The sequence below is a fragment of the Eulemur rufifrons genome, chromosome 8, assembly GCF_041146395.1.
Source record: "Eulemur rufifrons isolate Redbay chromosome 8, OSU_ERuf_1, whole genome shotgun sequence".
NCBI lineage: Eukaryota > Metazoa > Chordata > Mammalia > Primates > Lemuridae > Eulemur > Eulemur rufifrons.
This window is the reverse complement of record NC_090990.1, coordinates 14702033-14725270: the sequence shown is the minus strand read 5'-3', so window position 1 is coordinate 14725270 and position 23238 is coordinate 14702033. Positions and strand designations below refer to the sequence as shown.

Sequence of the window (23238 nt, the reverse complement as noted above, 5' to 3'; positions counted from 1 at the left end):
AGGAGACAGATGTATCACTCGCGGCGTTGCCGGGCGGACTGCTAAGTGCCGGTAGCAGAGAGCTGTGGATGCCGCAGCGGGCGGCCGCCACCGGGGCCCTGTCCCCGCCAGAGGCACCCAGACTAGGCACCCAGACTCGGCACCCAGACTCGGCACCCAGACTCGGCACCCAGACTCGGCCCCTCGGCCCTTGCCTCCCTCGCTCCCTCCGCGTGTGTGCGTGTGCGTGTCCGTGTGTCCCCACTTCCCATCTCACGCATTTCTCGTGCCGCTACCATGTGCCGGGCATGTATCCGAGGGGCCCGACCCCCAAGGACGCTCGCAGTGCCGTGGGGACGCAGACCTGTAAGCCGATAAGTGCACAAGAGCCAGCAGGTGGGCCGTGTGCATCAGATCCCCTGCAAACTGCCCACTCACCCACGGGCCCGTCTTTGCCAGACTTTTATAAAACAGCCTTGGGTCCAGAACTCTGGTTTTGCTTGTTCTGTTTTATTTTAAATAAGTCTGTAGGTTAATTTTATTCACCACCAGATCTGGGAATAACCTGGGCTCTAAAGAGCTGGGAATTTGTGGTCAAATCTATGGAGAGTGCTTTGGAGACACAAAGGGGGAGAATCAAGGAGGGCTTCCTGGAAGAGGTGATCTTTGTGTGGATTTCTGGCAGTTGAGTGTGTTATCCAGGTGGATGGGGGATTTGTGTGAGTCAGTTGGGGGCTCTATGGGATGAAGGGACAGCATGGGCAAAGGCAGGGAGGTGTGACACAGCCCCTTTCCCAAACAGAAAAGCCAAATGGATGGAGGTGGTTGCAGATCTCGGCTTGGGCAGCTGCTCTTGCAGCCCGCCTCCGTCAGCCAGTGACTCCATGGGGCTTTGTGAAACCAAGTTGTGATGGCGGCCAGGATGGGCCAGGTCCTCCCAGACCTGAGTGAGCCCTGGGTCTCAGTGGGCTCTGAGCCTGGACCTGAAGTCTGCAGGGGAAAGTTGCACTTTTTGTCTTTTTGCACCTGAAACATCAAACACTGGGCCTCCCTGGTTATCCACAAGGATCATGGTGGCTGAGTCCAACCATCAATAACGTCACCGTCAAAACTCAACAGCTTGTGGGCAGCAAGAGTTTTAGATAATGTCCGGGGCTGGAGGCTCCCAGAGTCTGTGAGATATTAGGGTGGGTCAGACTTGGGGGAGCAATTCTCTCTCTCACATCTCACTCACTGAGATGAACGTGGAATGAGTTAATGCAGGTAAAGCCCTGAGCATGGTGCCCGGTGCATAGTAAGTCCTCAATAAATGTCAGCATCACGACTCTCTATCCACGCATTCATTTGCTCTGCTTTTAGTCATTCGTTTACCCACTTACGCGTCATTAATTCACCCCAATTCCCTCCTTCATTCAGCACAAATTCGTTGCGCATCTCGTCTTTGCCTGCACTGGGCTCACCAGAGCCCAAAGCCCTCCTGTGGCAAGTGCTCCCGAAATTCAGCACAGGCCTAGGAATTCAAACTCGCTCCCGTTTACCTGTGAGCTTGGTTACCTTTAGTGACAGCAGTGCCTCTTCCCCAAACAAGCGACAGCAGGTGACACCTTGGGGACCACTGGCGGCCTGTAACCACACTTGAACATCTCTGTCCCACCGGGCCAAATGGCGCCGAGCGTCTCAGTATTGGCAGTCAAGCTTTACTGGGCACCTACTAGCTGCCCCGAGCCCAGCGCCCACAGACAGCTGTGGCAGAGGCCAAGTTGAAGATGGAAAGTTCAAGGGATGGGCAGTGAGGAATCTGAGCCGTGCATATTTATTGATTTAATTTTTTATTTATGTATCTCCCCACCTCTTTCAAGACCTGAAAAAAAAACCTAATAACAGTACCAGAAGGTGTTGGTTACATGTCGAAGGGACAGTACAAGCAGTGACTCCTGAAGGAGCTCAGAAGAGGGAGAGAGCCCGGGGTGGGCTTCCTGGAGGAGGAGTCCATCAGGTGGCGAGAGGGCCCTGAGCAAGGGTGCAGAGAGTGGCCAGCACAGTGGGCCATGCAGGGAAGCAGGGGGAGGACGGCCTGCGGGGCCGGGCCTGCCTGCCCTAGTCGGGGAAGAGCAGGAAGCCGGAGAAGACGCTGTCGGAGCCCTCGGTGCCCACGATGCCGTTGTAGTCATTGACGGCCAGCCACACCTGCTCGCCCACCTGCAGCCGCAGCAGCACGCCGCCCGAGCTGACCTGCTTGGTGTTGGACATGTGGTCGCAGAAAGCGGTCACCTTGACATTGTTGTGGTACAGGTGCACGCACAGGTTGGCCGTCTGCGAGGTGTGGTAGACAAAGTAGTAGAGGCCGGGGACTTTGCAGGTGAACTTGCCAGTGCTTGTGTCGTAATCCCCCTGCGGGTTGGTGACGACCGCGTTGAACTTCACCAGGCCGTTGGGCTCTGGGTACTGGGCTGTCTGCCGAGTGACGGTGAACACCGACTGGTGCTTCTGCTTGTATCTGCCCTCCTCGCCGGGCTCCCCGGGGGGCCCCATGCGGCCGGGAACCCCCGGCAGCCCAGGGGGGCCCATGGGGCCGTTTTTCCCAGGATAGCCAGGTGTGCCGGGTTCTCCCTTCTGCCCCTTGGGTCCTCGTGTCCCGGGAATGGCTGGGATTCCTGGAGATAGAGCAGGCAGGAAGAAAGAGATGGGGCAGGGGACGGGGAAGAGGGACCCTGGGGGTGTCCTCCAGGGAACGCGCCACTGGTGTTTGGTCTCTAGAATCTGCTTCCCACAGATGGACCTGGGAGCAGCGCACAGAGCAAGGCTCTGGCCAGAGGGGAGGGGGAGCCTAGTTCAAGTCCCGCCTCGCCACAGACTTGCCCTCTGACCTTGTCTAAGGCACCGCCCTGCCTCTTGGCCTCAGTTTCCACATTTGCGACAGAGAGGGTAGGACCAGACAGCATCAGTCCTCAGACAGTGGGCCGATGGCTGTGACTGCCAGCCCGGGCACAGATGGCATGTGGCCACAGATAGCTTCGTTTGGGCTGCACGATGTCTTTAAGTTTTTGAATTAGAGCCCCATGTAAACACATTCAGAACTCACCTAAGAGTCTAGATTCTCCTTCCTTCTTGTTGAAAATCAGATTGATCAGAGAGAGGATTTCTTTGGAAGCTGATAAAGCTTGAGACTTAGCCCCATCGAAGCCTTTTGCCTAATTTTGTATTTCTACTTGTTTTCAGCTTTTTATTTTGCAATAATTACAGAGTCATAGAAAGTTGGGGGGGAAAAAAGGGAACAGAGAGGTCCCGTGTACCCTTCACCTGGTTTTCCCCAGTGGCACATCTTGCAAAACCAAAGTGTAATGTCAAAACCGGGAAAGTGACGTTTGTGTGCCGCACAGAGCTTTTGCTGGTGTCATCAGTTTTATGTGTGTGTGTGCGGGGGGGAGGGTTCGAATATAATTTTGTCACGTGTAGATTTTTGTAACCACCCCCACCTGTGCAATCAGGTGTCTGTATCATCTTGTATTATTTTTCTTAAAGGGGACCCTCAACACTGTGTAAGCATCAGAGTCCCACAAAACCTGTGTCCGTTCCTGAGATGGGGCCACCCCAGGCCGGCGTTGGCACGTGGGAACCGCCGGATGGAGCAGTATAGACGCTGCCCCAGGAAGGGGGCTCTTCTCTCCAGCTCGGCCCGGCCCCACTCGGCCCACTCCAGCCCTGCGACAGCTGGCCTGCTCAACCTCCCTCGCGTTCCCGATGAGGAAACCGAGGTCAGAGACGTGCCCAAGGCCACGCAGCCAGCATGAGGTGGAGTCAGGACTCGGACGCGAGTCTGGCTGAATCCCAGTCGGAGCATCTGATTCTGTTTCAGCCCTGATGATCCTAGGCCCTGTGCGATCCTTCTCCCCTCGTCTAAACCACACCCATCTTTTAAAGTTCGACTCCAGCTTCCTCTTCCAGGAAGCCCTCCATGACCCCCCCTGCCAGCCCTCATGTTTCCTTTCTTTGTCCCATTTCCATAGAGCTGGGTGTCTGTGCAGACCCATTCATGACAGATTCTCTATGGCTGTGACCTGGTAGGTCCCAGAGTTAGGACTGTGGGATCAGGACCCAGCAGACCTGGGTTTCAGGCCATGTGACGTGGGCGAGTGGCCTCCGCTCCCCGAGCCTGTGTTGGCTCAGTCGAGAGAAGGGTGTGCTAGAACAGGTCCCAGAGAGCCGCTGCCAGAGTGGGATGGGAGGCTGTGGGCAGAGGGCTGAGCACAGTGCCGGGCACAGCACAGGGAGCGTGTTCAGGAACATCAGGTCCTGGCGGTGGCTGTCAGTGACGCTGAGCAGAGCAGTGTCTCATCCTTCGTGACACGGTCGGCAGTGGGGAGGGGGCCTGAGAGGAGTGGGGGGCTCTGGAGCTGGACAGGCTCCACCCTGTGCCTTTGGGCGAGGTGCCCAATCTCTGAACGCCAGCTTTGACATTTGCCCAGTGGGAGTCCGTCACGTGTCCAAAGCACTGTGGCCTCCGTTTTCTCGTGTAAAACTGAAACTGTGCCTGGTACTTGGGGGCTCAGTAACTGGTGGCCATCAGCCACCCTGGGCAGTGCGACGGCCAGAGCCAGCTGTGCAGTGCAGGGTCCCTAAAATCGCAGACCTGGGGGCCTCATTCGGCTCACCCTGAATTGGAGAATTCCTTCCAGAATGTTGGTAAAGTCCCTTTCTATTGCCAGGGGACAAGATGACAGTGGCAAACTCCTAAAGACCTTCTGCTCCACTGGCCTCTCTCTTCCACCTGCCTCTGCCGTCCCTGTCACCTCTGCCCTGCCCCAGCCCAGGCTCACCCAGGCTGGCTGCCGACGGTGGGTCTCACTCGCAGACAAGGTGCACAGACCCCTGGACTCCAGCTCTGGCCTCAGCACAGCCGTCCATGCCTGTCCTCAGCCCCCTTCTGTCACGCCAGGGCTCGCCCGTGGGTTTCCCACAGAAGATTCCGAGACTAGGATCCTGACTTCCCACTCCCACCCACTCACTACGCTCGATCCTGGGGAGGGAGAGGAGCACAGGCCTCCAAGCAAAAAACAGCTATGGCCTACACCTGTACCTACCTGGTGCTCACAACGGTTTTGTGCGTAAATCAATCCTCGCAGCCCCCCTGGGAAGTAGCTACCACCATCTCCCCATTGTATGGATGAGGACACTGAGGCCCTGCAAGGTTAAGTAACTTGCACAGGTTCACGTAGAGGGCCATATTCACCGCGTGGGCCCACCTTCCCAGGTGTCCGCGCAGGGCAAGTGGCGGGGGGTGGGGTGGGGGTCATGCAGTCACAGCCAAGCACTGGAGAGTTTGCTGAAGGCCATCGCAGCCCTGTCTCCTGGGGTCCTCCCTGCCACTGCCGGGGCAGGTGCTCTCATGCCCCCCTGTTATGCGCATTATCGGATGAAGAAAATGAGGAGCCCAGAGGTGCACGGGCTCGAGTCCAAGGTCACCTGGGGGAGGCCCAGGCCTGAGCTCTGCGGAGGGGCAGCCAGACCCACGGTGGGACTCAGACTCTGCCCGGGGGCGGGCGAGGCAGCAGGGCACGCACTTCCTGCCGTCACGTTGCTGTCCCCGGCCCCCAGGTCAGCCCCAGACCCCAACCCCCAAGCAGGCCAGCAGACTCACCCGGTTCTCCCTTGGGCCCCGGCAGTCCGTCGTGCCCGTCCTTCCCGGGGGCCCCGGGCAGGCCCGGCATTCCTGGGATCCCGTAGCAGTCTGTGCCGGCCTGGCCCCCGAGGGGCAGCGCCAGCAGGAGCAGCAGCAGGTTCAGTCCAAGGAGGGGCCGGCAGCTGGGCCCCATGGCCGTCCTGGCCAAGGAGCCGGGAGGGAGAGAGCTGAGCGGCCCACCCAGCCCCTCACCCGCCCTGCCGCTCGCTCCCCAGGCTCCTCAGCCCTCAGGAGCCCAGCTCCCTGTCCCTCCCATGGCTGGATGGGGGTCCCCGGGCCCAGCAGGGAGTGGGGACGCTCCGTCCTCTCACAAACCAAGCTGTCCCCGGCACCATGTTTCAGGAAGGTGACAGGGGAACAACTGCCGTCTGCCCTTACCTGGGCAGGGGTCCTGGCCTCGCTGGGGGTGGGCGGTTCTGGCTTGGTCACAGAGCGGTCCTCAGACCTGCCTCCCCTCTCCCGGGCAGGAGGACGCCGCCGTGTCGGGGAGGACAGAGCAGGGATTGCCCAGAGCGGGCTGGGCCCCCTCCCCTCTCCCCCTACCCCCATCCCACATCCCCTTTCCCAGAGATTTCCCTGACTTGACACTTTCTTCTGGGTGCTGAGCCAGGCTGACCACAGTGACAGCCCTGTCCACAGCGCCCCCCAGTCATGAGTGTCTGAAATGGGGAAATGTCCACTGACTGCCCGGCATCCGGTTAAGGGTGTGTGTGTGTGTGTGTGTGTGCGTGTGTGTGTGCACGTGTGCGTATGAACACAAGCCCCCAGGGCACGGTCGTCCCCCAGAATCAGGTCCAGCCCGTCTAATGCCCGATGTTGGCATTTGCTGTGCCTGAGACTCAGTTTTCTCACAGCGTCCCTGGGAGGACGTTATGACCCCCCCTTTACAGAGGGGGAAACTGAGGCTCAGGGAGGTGTGAGCCCCTGCTCAAAGCCACACACTGAGTGGTCTCTTGGTGTCCAAAGCTTTGCTCTGAGCTCTCTGCACAGCTGCCCCCAGAAACAAGCCTCACACACATTTGTCAAGTGGCAGGCCTTGTTCTAGAAACTTCCACGTGCCCCATCCCACTGGCCACAATTGGAGGACACTCAGGATGGCCCAGGTTGCTGGCCGCAGCTGTCACGGTGCTCAGGCGGTCCTGGCTGCAGAGTCAGGCCTGGCTTCTCCTTCCGGCCCTGCCACTCCTTCCCCGAGCTCTTCAGCACAGCGCTAGCCCTGGGCCTCGGTCTCCCCTTCCGTACGCAGGGGGCCTGGCTTGGAGAGTTGGCGCCTCTTCCTTTGACAATGGTCCCACCTTCCCTGCCGTCACCCCCTGCTCACCTGCATCCCGGCACCCCCTGCCTCTGGGCTTGGAGCCTGGGTGGCTGGTGAGGGGCTGTCAGTCAGGACCAGACCACACGGCTGAGAGAGGCCACCTCGCCACCCCTTCTCCTCATATGAGACTCTAGGGGCCAACGGGCTGCCAAGCAGTAGAGGGTCCCGACCTTGACCTCACGCCTGCCACCCATGGGACCTCCCTGAGTGTCGGTTCCCCCTCTGTAAAATGGGGGCTTCCTGTGGCTCCGTGCAGGGTGGGGGCTAGGACTTGCGCACGTCGTGTGCCAGTGCCTGGCCCTGTTCCCGGCATCCGCAGCTCAGAGCCCTGCCCCGCCTCGCCGAGGGACCCTCAGGGCCTCAGTCTGCCCATCTGTACCTCCACCCTGGGGCATGGGGCTGCAGAGTGTGAGGCAAGGTCAAGGTCAAGGTCGCGAACGCACTGGCCCTGGGAGTCCCCAGGAGGCAGAGGCCCGGGAAGAGCAGTATGGGGGAGGGGGCTACCCAGCCTGCTGGCCTGCGGCTCCGTCCTCCCTCTGCACCTCGTCTGTGCCTGGCCTCGCTTGTCCAGCAGGTGGCAGCCTCGGCCCGCGCTCAGCCCTCCCCTGCCCCTCCCGCCTGGCCCAGCTCTGGCTCTGTCCCTCCTCGCGGGGACCAGAAGCTTTGCCTTGGTGAGCGGGGCTGGGGTGGGTGCAGGTGGGATCTGGGTGAGGGGGCAGCCGGGCACTCCTGCACCCACCGTTCCTCCAGCCTGGCCCCCTCTGCTCCCACGGGGCCTCCGCCCCTGACATTTTCCTTGAGTCCCATTGCAGTGAAAGAAGCCACCCTTTGGAGCCAGGCAGACCTGGTTCAGACCTAGGCCCTGCCCTTTTCTGGCTGTGTGACCTTGGGTTGGTGGCTCCTTTCTCTGAGCCCCAGTGTCTTCATCTATTCTACTGGGACTAAAGGCACCAATGGCTCTGGAGTGCCCAGCACATAGTCGGTGCCCAAAGATCTGTCTCTTTCCCCAGCCCGTGGGGTGTGTTCTGGGAGGGCGGGGGAGACGGGGGGGGGGGGGCAGAGCTGGCCCGGGGAGGGAAGAGAGCCCAGGGGTGTGTGCAGTGACAGCTCCTGCCTCCCGGAGTGTCTGTGTGAGTGTGGAGGGGCAGTTAGTGTGCATCTCCACGGGCGTCACGGCGTGTTCTGGGGAGGGCATCACCTGTGGGGGCGGATGAGTCTCGGTCCAGGACTGTGGGTCCACTTGCATCTCAAGGGAGGTCTGTGGGTGTGTGTGTGTGCATGTGTGTGTGTGTGTGTGTGTGTGCGTGTGTATACAGCACACAGATAAACCGGCTTCCTTTGGGAAAACTCACAGGGCATTGGACATGTTCAGGACTGAGCTCCTAAATTCCTCACATAGGAAGGACATGGTGGCTTGTTGCCTCAGAGCAGCTCCCAGATGGGCTGAGCTGGACCCTGGGAATGCACGGTGAACATTCGCGGTCCTCCCTGCCGCCAGCCCAGGCGGGAGGCCCAGGCTCCAGGTTTGCCAGGGTGCAAGCCCAGGGCTGGACTCAGCCTAGCTTTGAGGACTGCTGGGTGCCTGGGGCCAACAGCTGCCCCGCTCCGATTCCTGTCCCTGCCTTCCTAGTACAGGCTGGGCAAAGTCCCTGTGTGATTGTCCAGTGCAGCTTAGAGGCTGGGGCGGCCGGCAAGGGTGGTGGTTAAACACACAGGCTCAGGCCTCAGTAAGACCCAGGTTCAAGTCCCAGATCCTCCCCGTAGACACTGACTGGGGGCTTTAGGCTCCCCTGGCCCCGCCTCAGTGCCATCATCCGTAAAGTGGGGTCCTTATGCCCACTTCAGAGCTTGATTGTAAAGATTAAACAGAACATAATAATAGCTGAAACCCCAAAGCTCTTATGAACCAGGAACTGCTCTACAATTTTCGTATACCAAGTCATTTAATGCTCCCAATCATCCTTTGGGGTGGGTGCTACTGTTAGTTCCCCCCTGCAGATAAGGAAACAGAACTTCTATAACACGCACATGATCAGACAGCTAGTAAGTGGTGGCGTCGGGATTTGAACCCGCGCAGGTGAGGCTGCTAGGACCTGCTGAACACATCCTGTGAAATGCTGAAGGTGAGCCTGTCTCTTACGCACTCGGGAATCACTACCACCCTTCCCCCGCCCTCCCGGTGCTCGGAGTGGCAGCCACACATCGAGTCCAGTAGGCACAGATTCAGACGTTTATTGCGGGACGAGTTCTAAGAAACGATCTTCCTAGAGCGCGTGGTGGGGCAGCAAGTCCTGGGGGCTCTCGGAGCCAGCCCCCTCCCTTCAAGCGGCTAAAGGAAGCGCACCCCCATTTTACAGAGCGGCGGGTGGAAGCCAGAGAGGTGGAGTGAGGGCCCAGGTCACGCAGCAGCGGGAAGTGGGTGAGGCCGGGGTGGGGAGGGCGCCTGCCCTGGCTCAGACGGACGGGAAGATGAGGAAGCCGCTGAAGACGCTGTCGGCCTCGGAGCCCTGGTAAATGCGGCCCTTGAGGGGGTCTCTTTCGATCCAGACCTGGTCACCTTGCTGTAGCTGGAGCACTGTGCCCCCTGACACCACCTGGAAGAACCCCCTGCTGTTGGTGTCACAGAAGCCCAGGGAGCGCCGGAGCTGGCCCCTCAAGGAGGACACGATGGACAAGCAGATGTCCCACTTGGACACCACCTGGAAGGTGAAGTAGTAGTAGCCGGGCACGGCGCAGACGAACTTGCCCGAGTTGCTCTGGTACCGGCCCTCCTGGTTGGTGATGACCGTGTCAAAGATGACCACGTTGCCACCCGTCGGTGGATTCCGCCTGATGGCCGAGAAGGCTGGCCGCGGCTGGTCCTTGATGTTTCCTGGGTTGCCTTTGATGCCCTTCAATCCTGGGACACCACGGTCCCCCAGGGGGCCACTGGGCCCAGGGTAGCCCACCTTGCCGGGGGCTCCAGGGGACCCAGGTTCTCCCTGGTCTCCTTTAAGGCCCCGGATGCCTGTCCGGATGCCAGGGGCCCCTGTGGGGAGAAATAGCAGATCAAGAGCAAGAGTCCAGTGCCCACCAGTCCGTAGGGAGAGGCCTGGAACCCCTGCATCTGTGGGATGGAGGGCAAGGAAGTGCCTGGGCCTTCAAGACATCAATTCTGACTGGCTGTGTGGCCTTGGGCAAGTGTCTCAACCTCTCTAAGCCTCCCCTTCATCTGTGAAATGGAGAGGAGTGTGAATAGGCACTTGGGAAAGCGTCAAGTTCTGGGAACTGCAGGACATTCTGGCTGCTCCGCTGTGCTCCTGCCCATGGCTGTGCCCTCCACACCCCTCCAGGCCATCGACCCTGATTTCTTTGGGTTTGGGGAGCACATGTAGGATGCCCGTATGCAAATTAGTGCAAGCGTCTATGCAATCCTGGTCTGCCATGGACTGGGAGGCGTAGGGGCATTACATGAGACTTTCCTTTCCCACTCTGGTCATGACAGCCTCCCTTTTCCATCACCCCCAGCCTTTTTTTTTCCTAGAACATGAGAGTTTCGGGAGCCTAAAGGGGTTGGGGAGAGGGAAGCAGGGGCAGATCTGGGGGTGCTGGAAGGAAGCAAAAGGATAGTTGCAGTCAATTGGTCCCTTCTATGTGCCAGGCAGGGTTACTTCTCCATTTTATAGATGAAACCTAGCTCAGAGAGGGTCAGTAACTTGCCTGAGGTCACACAGCAAGACAGGGGCTCCTGAGTCTAAAATCTGGGGCCTAATCATCTGGTAACTGGACAATGACCAAGGACTGGGCATTGCTTCCAGACCTTTCACACTCATTGCTCAAAGCCACCCATTCTCCAGAGGAGGGAGGTGGGGACAGAGAAAGAAGATCCAGGCATCAGGGGAGTGTGGAGTCCTGGGAGCCTGGGGACATGGTGCAGGGAGAAGGCCAGGCCCCCTCAGCCCCTGGGGCCAAGCGCAAACTGGAAATGCTTCATGGGTTGGGGCAGGTGGACTCCTGCTTCTCAGTGCCACCCCCAAGCCTCGACCATGGAGGCCAGGCAAGGTGGGGGGGCTGGGTCCTGAGGGAGGTGCTTACCTGGCTCCCCTTGCTCCCCCTTGAGGCCTGGCCGCCCCGGTCGGCCAGGTTTTCCTGCGGCCCCGTCCTTCCCATTTGGTGCGCGGCACACATCCTGTGTCACCGTCAAGGCCACGGTTACGGCCAGGACACAGATCACCAGCCATCTCCAGGGGGCCTCCATGACGGCACTGCGGAGACACGGGAGGGCCCGGGCAGGCTGGACGTGCTCACGCACACCCAGCTCAGACCCTCGAATCCCGTACACACGTGATACATACACACCCTCCCCAGTGCGCACAAGCCCCGAGGGCCCTCCATGTCCGCTCCCGATCCAGCTCCAGGGACCCTACCCAGATACACACGTGCAACTGAGCACACCCATCTCATCACACACTCAGACACACAAGCACAGCCTCTCGTCCAAGCACGTACAAAACACGGGATGCAAACTCAAAAATCCACTGCGCACTCCCACACATGCAACCGATACCCACATAGACTCCATCCCTCACTCGGCTGGACACACATATTCATACACTCCCACAGATGATCGATTTCATTGAACAAATATTTATTGAGCGCCCGCTCCTTATTTAATTAGCACTCCCTCCCCCAGATGGTGGAGCCGTGCGCGCACACAGGAATTCACAAACACCCGGCACAGCACCTGCTCACTCCTCTGTGCCTGGCTCTTCCCAGCCTCCACCAGAGGACGGGCGGCTGGCTGCCCCCACGGCCCCCTCTGCTGGGTCCCACTGCTGGCTCTGGCACCCCCAGCCTTTCCCCAGCTGCTTGTGTTTTGGAGGCCAGGACCCTGGGACCCTGGTTGGAACTGAAGACCCCCCGGGTGGTGCATCTTACTCACCACCTCCCACCCTCCCCCAAAGCTCTGGCCCAAAGAGTTAAGGTCCCTCCATTCACCCATTCTGGGTCATGAATCAGTCTCTGTATCTCCCTCCCTCCCTGTCTCAGTTGTCCAGCCCCCTGGGCCGGCTCCCCTGGACCCCCAAATTTCACAGCCCCCTCCCTTCCGGGCTCTGGCCTCACCTGCCTCTGGTTGTCAACTCCAACTGGACGCTCCTGCCCTCCGCCCAGGGCCCGCTGTGGGATACCCAACAGGAGCGGCGCCAGGCTGGGGCCGAGTTTCACATCCCTTCCCACTTCCCCTTCTCCTTCTCCAGACCTGCCCCCTGAACTTCCCCAGGGGCCAGAAGCTTGCCAGGAACACTTTGAGCAGACCTCAGCAAGACTGAGACGAGGGGTGTCCTACCCCAGCAACGGCTGCCGTGGGGGCGGGGGTGGCAGAGGGGGTGCTGGGCGAGGCTCTGAGAACCAGGGACGTGCAGAACATCAGAGCGGAAGGGATCTTTTTAAAAATCTGTCACTTTTTGGACTTTTTCATGATTATGAAAGCAATACGTGTTCATTGCCAGAAGCTGGGGAAACACGGAGAAGAAAGAACAGCGCGTTGGTAGGAGGAAGCAGCACGCCAATGTTTCCAGACTTGCCGCTTCCTAGCTGCATGACTTTGAGAAATGACTTGACCTCTGGGGCCCTCAGTTTTCTTATCTGTAAATTGGGAGTGACAGATTCTACCTTATCAGATTATTATAACATTTTAATGACATGCACATAAAAACACTCAGCATATGGTGAATGTTTAATCATTAGCTTTTATCAACGTTTTAAAAAGCAGCAACACAAGCCTGTGAATTCTACCAGCTAGAGATAATTGCTGTAACGTCTGAATGGATCATCTGGTCTTATTCATTCTCAGTGACGGGGCGCTCATTACCTGCCAGCATGGAGCACTTCATCGTTGTCAGCATGGACCCTGAGAACACTTTTCTTTAGAGTAAGTGTCTCTGTCTGTCCCAGACTGGGGACTGGCGTGTTTGGGCCTCGGCTGACCACATCTCTGCTTCTTTTCATGAGTATATTTACGTTTTCTGAGAATTTTGCCAGAGGGAGGAGGAGAAGAAGAGGAGAGGGGAGATAAGGGAAGGCTGTTGGACATGGGCAGATGGATGGTCTAGAGCCAGGGTTTTGTAGCTTTGGGGACTCCTCTTCCGTTTGCAATCTTGTGTGACATCGACATATATCAAACACATACAAATGGGGATGCTTTGGTTGAAGGGAGGGGCCCAGCGCTCCCCCACCCGGCCTCTCCCTCGAGCCCCAGACTCAGGAAGTTAGTAGAGCCAGAATCTCACCGGTTCAGCCCGTACATAACTCCCTGTGTGACCTTGGGCAAGTTACTTAACCTCTCTGAGCCTCACTTTCTCTATTCTACACAGATGAGTGGGTGGGAGGCAGGAAGGTTGACCCAAATGGTCTCTCTCATCCCGTCCATCATCCGTCTTCTTTGACGGCATCATGACGGTCTCGTTTCCCTGCAAGAGGAGTTAGAAACATGACACGTCAGAGCTGGAGGGGCCAGCCCCACCGCCACCATTTTATTCCCGAAGAAACAGAGGACCAGAGACAGAAAGACGTGCCCAGGGTCACACAGAGAGGGGCAGGGTTGGCATGAGGAGAACTCAGATACTGTGAAAAGCTTCTCAAACTATAGTTTTCAAAATATTAAATACCCAATTCTTACAGAAATCTAGAGTGAGAACATGTCAATTTTTTTTTTTTTTGTAGCTTGTTAATGAAAGACCCACCAGGGTGGTAAAGCTAGTTCAGTGGATATGAAAAGAATGATATATGCCGAGAGAGAGAGAGAAGAGAGATTCAATAAAAACAATGACAAGAATTCTGGAATATTCCTAAGATCGTTAGATACAAAACTGGTTAAATGCTCTATAGGACAATACAATCATAACTTTAGGGCTATCTTCTCTACTGGAAAAAAATCCTTTGCATTTCTACCAGACAAAAAGAATTTGCAAGTTATCAGTTTTCTACCAGTTAACAGCTATCTTTACAGAGTCTGGGCCCTAATCAATCGTAAATAATAAGTCGAGCAAAGTGACATTCCCGAGAGTGTCAGATGACCCTTAGGAGGGCTCATTAGATGCGGCTCTAATTTGACTTTGAAAGGACACCGGTTATCTATTGGCCTCATTTCCAAGTGTTGGATGATTTTACTTATCAGGCTGTTGCAAGAGTACAAACACTTCCCGAGGAATAAAGGGCATCAATAGTAATGCACATGTCATTAGTGTGAGACTAGAAGAGTCAGCAATAGCCCCAAGAATGTCACAACGGGGGCACCTTTGGTCAGATGGGGTGGGCCTGGCGTGGGCGTGGCGTGGGCGTACTCTTTCAGTTCTCCAGAGCTCAGACTCCTGGAGGGGAGGCGGGAGATGTAGGGACAGAGGAAATCCCTAGTAATGCTTCCAAAGTCGTGCCTGCAAGGTTCAGTCTCAGAGTGGGTCAAGGGTCTAAGAAATAACCAAAAAGTAATTTTTAATTACTCAAATTCTTTAGGGTGGAGTCACATCTCATTTGAGGGTTTGTTCCAAAATCAGCAATAATAGGCAAACATTGTACACGGGCAAGGTTATTGTAGGAAAAAAGAAATCTTAGGGCCGGGCACTGTGGCTCACGCCTGTAATCCTAGCACTCTGGGAGGCCGAGGCGGGTGGATCGCTCGAGGTCAGGAGTTCGAGACCAGCCTGAGCAAGAGCGAGACCCTGTCTCTATTAAAAATAGAAAGAAATTATCTGGCCAACTAAAATATATATAGAAAAAATTAGCCGGGCAACTCAAAATAGAAAAAATTAGCCGGGCATGGTGGCGCATGCCTGTCATCCCAGCTACTCAGGAGGCTGAGACAGGAGGATCGCTGGAGCCCAGGAGTTTGAGGTTGCTGTGAGCTAGGCTGACGCCATGGCACTCACTCTAGCCCGGGCAACAAAGTGAGACTTTGTCTCAAAAAAAAAAAAAAAAAAAAGAAATCTTAGGAAAGTGCCATGTTGGAGACCACATTGTCATTTCACAATAGTCTTATGCTGTCAGTTTTGGCTTTGACAGAACAGATTTCAGTTAAGTACCAGTCGGCTAATGTTAACCAACGCCACCCTCCCCAAAACACACACAGAGGAATTGGATCTTTAAAGATGGAGCCAGCTGGGCATGGTGGCTCACATCTGTAATCCCAGCAGTTTGGGAGGCCAAGGCAGGAGGATCGCTTGAGGCCAGGAGTTTGAGACCAGCCTGGGCAACATAGGGAGACCCCATCTCTACAAAAAATTTTTAAAAATTAGCTGGCTGTGGTGGTACATGCCTGTAGCCCCCTCTACTCAGGAAACTGAGGCAGGGGGATTACTTGAGCCCAGGAGTTGGAGGTTACAGTGAGGTATGATTGGGCCACTCCAGAAAAAAAAATGACAGACAGAGCCACACTCTTGGTGAAGTGTTTAGACCATGAGAAGAGCTCACAGGAGCTGAGGCAGGCTTGGGGACGGCAGATCTCTTCCATGCCTGCACTCTCCAGAAATAGGCTCCGTGAGGGAACACCCGCTACCTTATTTAAATTGCTATTTCTAGTTCTTTCTCTCTCTGAATCTTATTAGACAAAGTGCAGATAGTCAAATGTGTATATAATATGACTCTGAGGTTCTTGTATTTTTTTTCTCTCTTTAAGAAAATTGAGGCATAATTTGCATAGAGTAAAATGCACAAACCTTGAGTGCACTGTCAGCGGCTCACACACACGCGCACACACACACACACGCACACACACACATGCATGCACACATGCGCACACACATGCACATGAGCACACACACACGTGTGCACACACGCGTGCACATGCACACACGTGAACACACACACGCACACACATGCACGCGTGCACACACACGCACACACACACGCACACACACACTCCCTTTTCCACCACCCACATCAGAATGCGCATTTCCAGCTCCCCAGCAAGCTGCCTCGTGCCCTCCCAGTCAACAGTGCTCCGCTCCACCCCGAGTAACCCCTGTTTCTGCCTGTTCTTGAACTTCATGTCAATAGAATTGCACAGCATGTGCTCTTCTGTGTTTGGCTTCTTTTGATGAACATGCTTGTTCACCATGCGCGAGATTCACCTGTGTTGTGTGTGCCAGTTCAGATGGGATTGCTGAGTGGTATTCCATTGTCGGCACACACAACGTCACACTGTCTTTACTCTCCTGTTGGTGGGTAGTTGGGGCCACGATGAATCAAGCTGCTGAGAACATTCTCGTGCAAGCCCTCTGCCCCGCCTGGCCCTGTGAACATACGCACTCAGTTCTCTGCTGTACGTTTTACCACCAAGGGGCACAGAGTTTACCCCGATGCTCCTTGCTCTCCCACCCCCACTGCCCCAGACCTGCCTCTTCAACTCCGCCTCCCCACCAACATCCCCCGACCCTCTGCCCGAACCGCTCTCCTGCGCGCTGCTCCTACGAGGCTGTCTCAGTTGGCAAATGTAGCAGGGCGTCGGGACCTGGGGAGGGAGCTGTCGCGGGAGAGCCCGCCACACATGTTCCATGCACATTCTTTATTCTTTGCCTCTCTTGGCAGATAAAAGTGCTTCTTGGGATTGTTTTGTGAAACGCAGAGGGGATTGTAAACAACAAGTCATTTGCTGCAGAGATGGAGGTGGTGCGGGTTCAAGTTCAGCGACTGTCTCCCTCTGGCTGTGTGATCCTGCAGGAGCGACCGACCTCCTGCACGGATTGGGGGGCTCCGGTGCTTCCCCCGCAAACTGAGGGTAATTGGCCTCAGACTGTGCGACGCTTCCGGAGCAGCGTGGCTTGCCTCTGGCATGCGGCAGGCCCTTAGCAACAAGGGCGCATCTCCCTTTGCCCTCACCTGCCACGCAGAGGGCCGGCGCACAGTGGCCTGTTGAGAAGTTTGGTGAGGCAATATAAAAAGAAGACAAAACAGGGCAAAAGTGATTTCTTTGCAGGAGGGTGAAGAAAAATAGGGAGAAGTCAAGCCCCCCAGTCCATGGTCCCGGCTGTCTGGTTGCCCGGCAGGGAAGGAGCCCAGCCTGGGGAGGGGGGGGAGCAGCTGTGGGAGAGGTTCCCACAGGCAAAGCTAGCGGAAGCCACCGGGCGTGCAGCAGGTGAGATGTACAAAGATTATGAGGATCAGGAGAGAGTTTGGAAAATAAACACAGCGGCTGCGGGAGCCAACAAGGAAGTACTGCCTCCACCTTGGAGGGCTGGGCCCTGGGGCCCGAGGGGACCCTGCAGCCTGGGAACATGGCACCCAGAAGGCTGAGATAACACCAGCTTCCAAGGAGCTCGCAAGGAGAGCGGCCAAAGAAAGCCCACGAGCCCCAGACTTTTTATCAGGAGAGGCCATCGTGGGCTAGAGGCAGGGGACTTGAGTTCTATTCCCAGAGATGGGTGTCCTTAGACAGATCACCCCCCTGGGCCTCAGTCTCCCCATCTGTGAAAAGAGAGCGGGGGAGTTGAACCAAAGCAGTGGTTTCCCTGGGTGACCTGAGGCAGGCAGCCCAGCCGCTTGGAGGGGCTCTGACAACCACGAAAGGCCTTTCCTCCCTTGGCACATTGGCCAGGCCTTCCCGGGGTCTTTGGACATGACCCTGCGCATCTGACAAGTGGGGGGCAGGCACTGGAGGGCTTAGAAATGGCGGGGGGCAGGGCCAGGTGTGTTGGGTGGGGGTCAGAGGTGAGGAAGGTCTCTAAAGCTCCCCAGGAGCTGAGACCATTTCCAACTTTGGGATTCAGAAATATTTTTTACGTATAAGCAGAGATTTATGCTTTTCACAGCCCCTGCCTGGCTCACGTGATTCCCCATGAGGTTACTGGTGTCATCCCCAATGAACTGGGGGGAAACTGAGGCTCAAAAAGGGTGGTCAGTTACCTGTGTCACACAGTAGTGCGGGTCCGGTCTCCAGGCCACCAGCACTGCCCAAGGAGGGTCCTGGAAGGAGTCCTGTCCCAGCCCCTTCCCAGGGTCCTGGGTCCCAGCACCGCCGTGTGGGTTGTGACACTCTGAGCCTCCATCTCTGTCCTGCCAGCAGCTCACTGTGGGCCTGTGTCCAGCGCTGCCCGAGCTCCAAGTCTAATCAGCCCTCCTCCTTTCCCCTGAGCCCAGGGCCTGCCCAGGGTCGCACGTGTGCGGGGCGGGGCTGGGATCTGGGCACAGGTCCTGCGCTGCACTCACTTTCCCACCCGCAGAGCCGCTCTGGAGTTTGGGCTAATGCCAGCTGCTTCTGCCCACTCGCCTCCCCCTCTTCCCAGCCCTCTGCTGATTACAAATAAACACCCGGTCTACGCAGGAGAGTAATTAACTCTCCAATGTGGGGAGAACTAATCAGCCTGGAGTTTGCTGCAGGTGGGAGAAGCGAAGGCTTTTCCTAAGTAGTATGCAAATGAACCTGTAGTATGCAAACGAGCCCCTCCTGCTCCTGGGAAAGGCTGTCAGGGCCGGAAGCGCCGGCTGTCGCAGAGGGATGGGCTCTGGGAGCCTGGCCCTGTGGCCCGGCCGCGGGGGGCCTGGCCTGTCAGGTTTAGGGGGCAGAGAGGTCAGAGCAGGAGCGGAGGTGGAGCTCACCTTTAGGGTCCCCAGCACACGTGCAGCCCTCGAGTGGAGAGGGGGAGGGCAGAGGGAGAAATAGGTTCAGGGCTTGGAGAAATGGCTCTGAATCTGAGCACCACTGTCCTTACCTGGACGACCTTGGGCAAGTCACTTCACCTTCCTGAGCCTCAGCCTTCTCGCTGTGGGATGGGGATAATGGCACACCCTTTTCAGGCTTGTACTGTGAGCTGGGTGGTGCGTGAGGCGTCTATTATAACACAGTCTGCACTTAGCAGGTGTCCCGTGAGTGGGAGCCCTCGTTAGAAAGCGTGAAGATGGGCCCCCAGCGTCCCATGTGGGCCACGTGCTGCCAAGTCAAGGCCCAGCCCCCCAGGGCTGCCTTTCGGGGTGCGCTCAGCTGTGTGATATGTGGTTGGAAAGGCTACAGGAATGGCCCTCCTGCTCCCAGCTACTCCATCGCTGCCGCCGTGCCTGAAATTCTGGACCTGGACAAGCTAAGGAGACTGAGGCTCCCAGGGTGCAAAATTTAAAGGGGGCGCTGACTCTCCTGATGGTGCAGATGCAGAATTGACCCTGAGAAGTGAGTTTTTCCTTAGGATTTTGTGCTCGACGTGCTCACTCACCCCATCCTTATCCTGGCCGTGCTGAAGAGTTGGAGAGTCATCTCTTGGTGTTAAATGTTGCCTTCACCCTGTGTCTCCTTTAAAGTGCAGGGATTGGGGGGATAGGGAAAGGGACAAGGGGCAATTTTCCGGGGTAAGGGAACTAGTTTATATATTGGCTGGGGTGTCAGTTACACGGGTGTATTCATGGGTTGTATATTCATCAAATTGCACATTTAACTTCTATGTATTTCATTGTATTTAAATTTTACCTCCATAAAACGTAATTGAAAAATAAAATGTAGGTATTTTCTGGGAGAGATCACACACTAATGTGCAGTGATAATGACATCCAAAGTGGTCATCCAGCTTCTGCTTGTATACCTCCTGTGATGGGGAGCTCACTCCCTACAGAGCAAGGCCATCACTTGTTTGGTGGTGGAACTGGAATTTGAACCCAGATTGGACTCTACTTACTCTCCCAGGATTGTGTGTGTTTAGGAATTGCCATGAAGGTTAAGTGGGATGTGATATGTGAATGTTTGTCACTTACAAACATCTGCACATCTGGAGACACAGGAGAATTGCATATCCCGTCCACCCATCCCAGCAACTAGGTGGAGTCCAAGACCAGCACTGTGCAGTGACACATGAGCAGAAGTGACATTGCTGGTGCGGACTCTCCAGCGTGCTCTTTGCTGCTGAGGTCGTGGAGTCCTCGCATTGCCACAGGTGGAGCCACAGGTGGAGCCACAGCATCTAAGCAGCCTGGCTTGCCTAGTGTCACATGGAAGACGGCTGCTCTGGAGAGTCACCTGGACCCACGGCGGGCTTTGCGGGAGTGATGCGTCACTGAAGTGTAGTTACTGCAGCGTGATTGAGCTTGTCCTGACCTGTACAGCACAGGTTGGCCCAGTGGAGAGTGGTTATCACATTGACACTGTCTTGATCACCCTCCCTCTTCCTCTTCACTTTTCAGGGCTATCTTTGCCCCTGACAACATTCTCATAGAACCCTTTGGGGCGGCGCACCCTGGCTGATCCCCATGGAGCTGTCCAGGGTCCTGTCCTTGGCCGGGGCTCCTCACCTTGCCCAGACTTTCATCAGTTCTGCACCCTCCGAGCTGGGCACCCAGGATTCTGAAATGAAAAGCACCCAGATCTGCCTTTGGAGAGCTTACATCCTGCTGGGGGAGGCAGACACAGAAATAACTCCAGGACTGGGCGGGTCATGGGGCACCAGAGACACCCAGAACAAGCAGTGGGTAAGACGAGAGTCACCCCAGTGCAGGAATCTTGGGAGACTTCTCAGAGGAGGAGGAAGGAGGTGGCTGCAGCGACTCACCTGGGCGTTCATAGGCCCTCCTTCCAACTCAGGTCTGAGTCCCCGTGTCTCTGCTTCCCACTGTGTAACCTTAGGGTAGGCATCTTCCCTCCTAAAGCCTTAGTTTTCTCATCTGTAAAATAGGGCAATAAAAGTACGTCCACATAGGGTTGTGGTGGTGGTTGAGCGAATTAACATGTGTAAAGTGCTTTACTGAGTGCCTGGAATGTAGTAATTGCTCAATAAACTGTAGCTAGTATGACCTCATTTGGCCTTTGCACCAACCCTGTGAGAGAATGGAACTAGCATTATCTCCATTTTACAGATGAGAAACTGAGGCTCAGAGAGGGCAGGCGACTTGCCTAAAACCACATGGCTAAGACCTGGCTGAACTTGGGCGGGAAGCTGGGCTAGCCGGGCGCAGTCTGTGATCACCGTGCGGTTTGGGTTAGGATTTCCGGGCTCAGGCCTTGGATCTCACCTGTTTCTTCCTGCCTGGCCACATCGCCCACTCTTTTCATGTCCTGAGCCCCAGCCTGGCCTTCGAGACAACTATTTTTTATTATAGTAAAATATACCTAAAATTTACCATTTTAGCCATTTAAGCGCACGTTTCAGTGGCATTAAGAATATTCACATCATTATGCAACCATCGCCACCACCCGTCTCCAGAGCTTTCTCATCTTTCCACACTGAAACTCTATGCCCCTGAAACTATAAACCCTCTCCCACAGTGCCCGACGGTCACCATCCCACTCCCTGTCTCTGTGCGTTTGACTGTTCTAGGCACCTTGCGTAAAAGTGCACTCATATACTACCTGTCCTTTTGTGACTGGCTTATTTCACTCGGCACAATGTCTTCCAGCTTCATTCATCTTATACCATATTGAGAGTTTCCTTCCTTTTTAAAGCTGAATAATATTCCGTTGCATGTATTTGCCACGTTTCATTTATCCGTCCATCCAGCGATGGGTGTTTGGGTTGTTTCCACCTTTTGGCTGCTGTGAGTAGTGCTGCAATGAACGTGGGTGTGCAAAGTCCCTGCTTTCAGGAGACCCCACTGCTGCCACTACTTTGGGGGCCACTCTCAGAGTTCTGCCAGGATCCGGGACCAGAGCCTGTCTTGCTGTCCCCTGGGTGCTGAGCCTTTGCCTCCCCGGTGTCTCCACAGTCTAGTGCCCCCTTCTCTCCCCTCGTGACACCCTCTCCTGCCTCTAGAGCTCAGGCCCCGTGTCCTCAGGTCTCTGATGACTTTAACCCTTGGCAGGTGTTGCCTGCGCCTACCACTCTTCCAGAACAGGGCATTTCCTTCAGCATGTTGCGGGGTGGCCTCCACTTGAAGAAAGGCAAACATGAGCGTCCTCCCTCTGGAATGTGACCAAAGCTGGTCACTAGTGCCAGTGCAGTGAGTTAGAGGGAACCTGGCTTCCTGACTCTTGCTGCACTCTTTTCAGGCTAGACGAGGCAGTCACTTGCCAGAGAAGCATCTTAGACCGGCTGGGTTCAAATCCTCGCCCTGCTGTGTGCAATCGGGCAAGTTATTCATACTTTATCTCTCTGCACCTCAGTGTGTCCAGCTGTGAAATGGACATAATACAGAAGCCACTTAACACCACTGTAGTGAGGATTAATGGGGTCAGTAGGGTATTGCCAAGCATATAGTAAGTGATCACAAATACCAGATAGTATTTATTCAAGACATACATGATGTTCGCTCAGGGGATCTTTGCCAAATTAACGGGAAGGACGGGAGTGAAGAGTGGATTTGGATTCAAAGCGAGCAGATGCCCAGGGCTGCCTGGAGGGAGCTGCTCAGCCCCCTGCGCTGAGTGAGCAGCGCGGCGCCTGCTGCCTACCCCGCCCGGCTGCCCTGGGCATTGGTGGGGGGCTGGGGGAGGGCACAGGGGCGTCCCTCCTCGGGGAAAGCGACTTCCTCCAAGCAGCCCTCTCGTGGGCCCCCACTCTCACGCTTTCTCCAGGCAGACACGCAGTTGCTGGGAGACCTGGTGGCACTTCTGGGGTGGGGGCTGGTGGGATAAACCATCCTCCCTCTGTTTCCACCACTTCCCGCAGGGACTGGAGCTGCAGGGGCTTTCTGGAGGCTGGGGCAACCCTGGCAGGGAGGAGAGGAAGCCGAGGCTCATGCGCTGGACTCTGGGCCTGGCCTGAGGTGATGGGTTTGGGCTCCAAGACTTGGAGCCCAGCCAGGGTCAGCAGTTCTGCCCAGGCACCCGGAGAGGGCACTGGCTTGGGAGCCGGAGACCGGGTTCTAGGCCTGGCTTGGCCTGTGTTGCCTCAGCCTCCTCTGTCTTTCCCAGGGTGTCAACACCTTCCTCTCTAACAGGCGCCCCCCCGCCTGCCTCGGGGGGCTGGGGGGAGGCTCTTCTACGATGCTGGTCAGGAAGGGATGCCCCAAAGCCAGGCAAATCTGAGGGCATCGAAGTCCTGCTGGTGGGTGACTCACTCGGGCACCCCTCCCTGCCACCCAGGAAGAGGTGGAGCCAGGTCTGAATGTAGCCAGAGATGTTTATGGAGCGGGGGGGCGGGGGGGGGAGGCTGGGAGCCTCAGGGCCTCCGTTTCCCTGTCGCTAATGGCAACCACTCAGCCCCGCTGCGGCCCGTGCAGGCAGTTAAAAAAAATTATCTAAATGTTCACAACTTTCCCGCACGGTAGCTATATCACCCCAGTGTGCAGATAAGAAAAAGGGGGGCTCTAGGGGTGACATTACTTGCCCCAGGTGTTAGCATACAGTGCTGTGTGGCCTTGAGCAGTCAGCTCCCTGGGC

At 56.4% G+C, this 23238-nt stretch overlaps 2 protein-coding genes across 2 annotated transcripts; both read right to left on the bottom strand.

Annotated features, from left to right (window-relative positions):
* Positions 1–1825: 1825 nt before the first annotated feature.
* C1QC (complement C1q C chain) lies at positions 1826–6138 on the bottom strand. Its single transcript, XM_069477441.1, has 3 exons — positions 6038–6138; positions 5618–5799; positions 1826–2633 (listed from the first exon to the last, which is right to left on the bottom strand). The coding sequence occupies exons 2-3, from the start codon at positions 5790–5792 to the stop codon at positions 2077–2079; spliced, it is 732 nt and encodes a 243-aa protein (XP_069333542.1). The 5' UTR covers positions 5793–5799; positions 6038–6138; the 3' UTR covers positions 1826–2076.
* Positions 6139–9173: 3035 nt separating this feature from the next.
* On the bottom strand, positions 9174–12222 carry C1QA (complement C1q A chain). The gene is made up of 3 exons (XM_069477440.1): positions 12078–12222; positions 11049–11218; positions 9174–10002 (listed from the first exon to the last, which is right to left on the bottom strand). Exons 2-3 carry the CDS (start codon positions 11209–11211, stop codon positions 9428–9430), a joined length of 738 nt encoding a protein of 245 aa, XP_069333541.1. The 5' UTR covers positions 11212–11218; positions 12078–12222; the 3' UTR covers positions 9174–9427.
* Positions 12223–23238: the final 11016 nt, after the last annotated feature.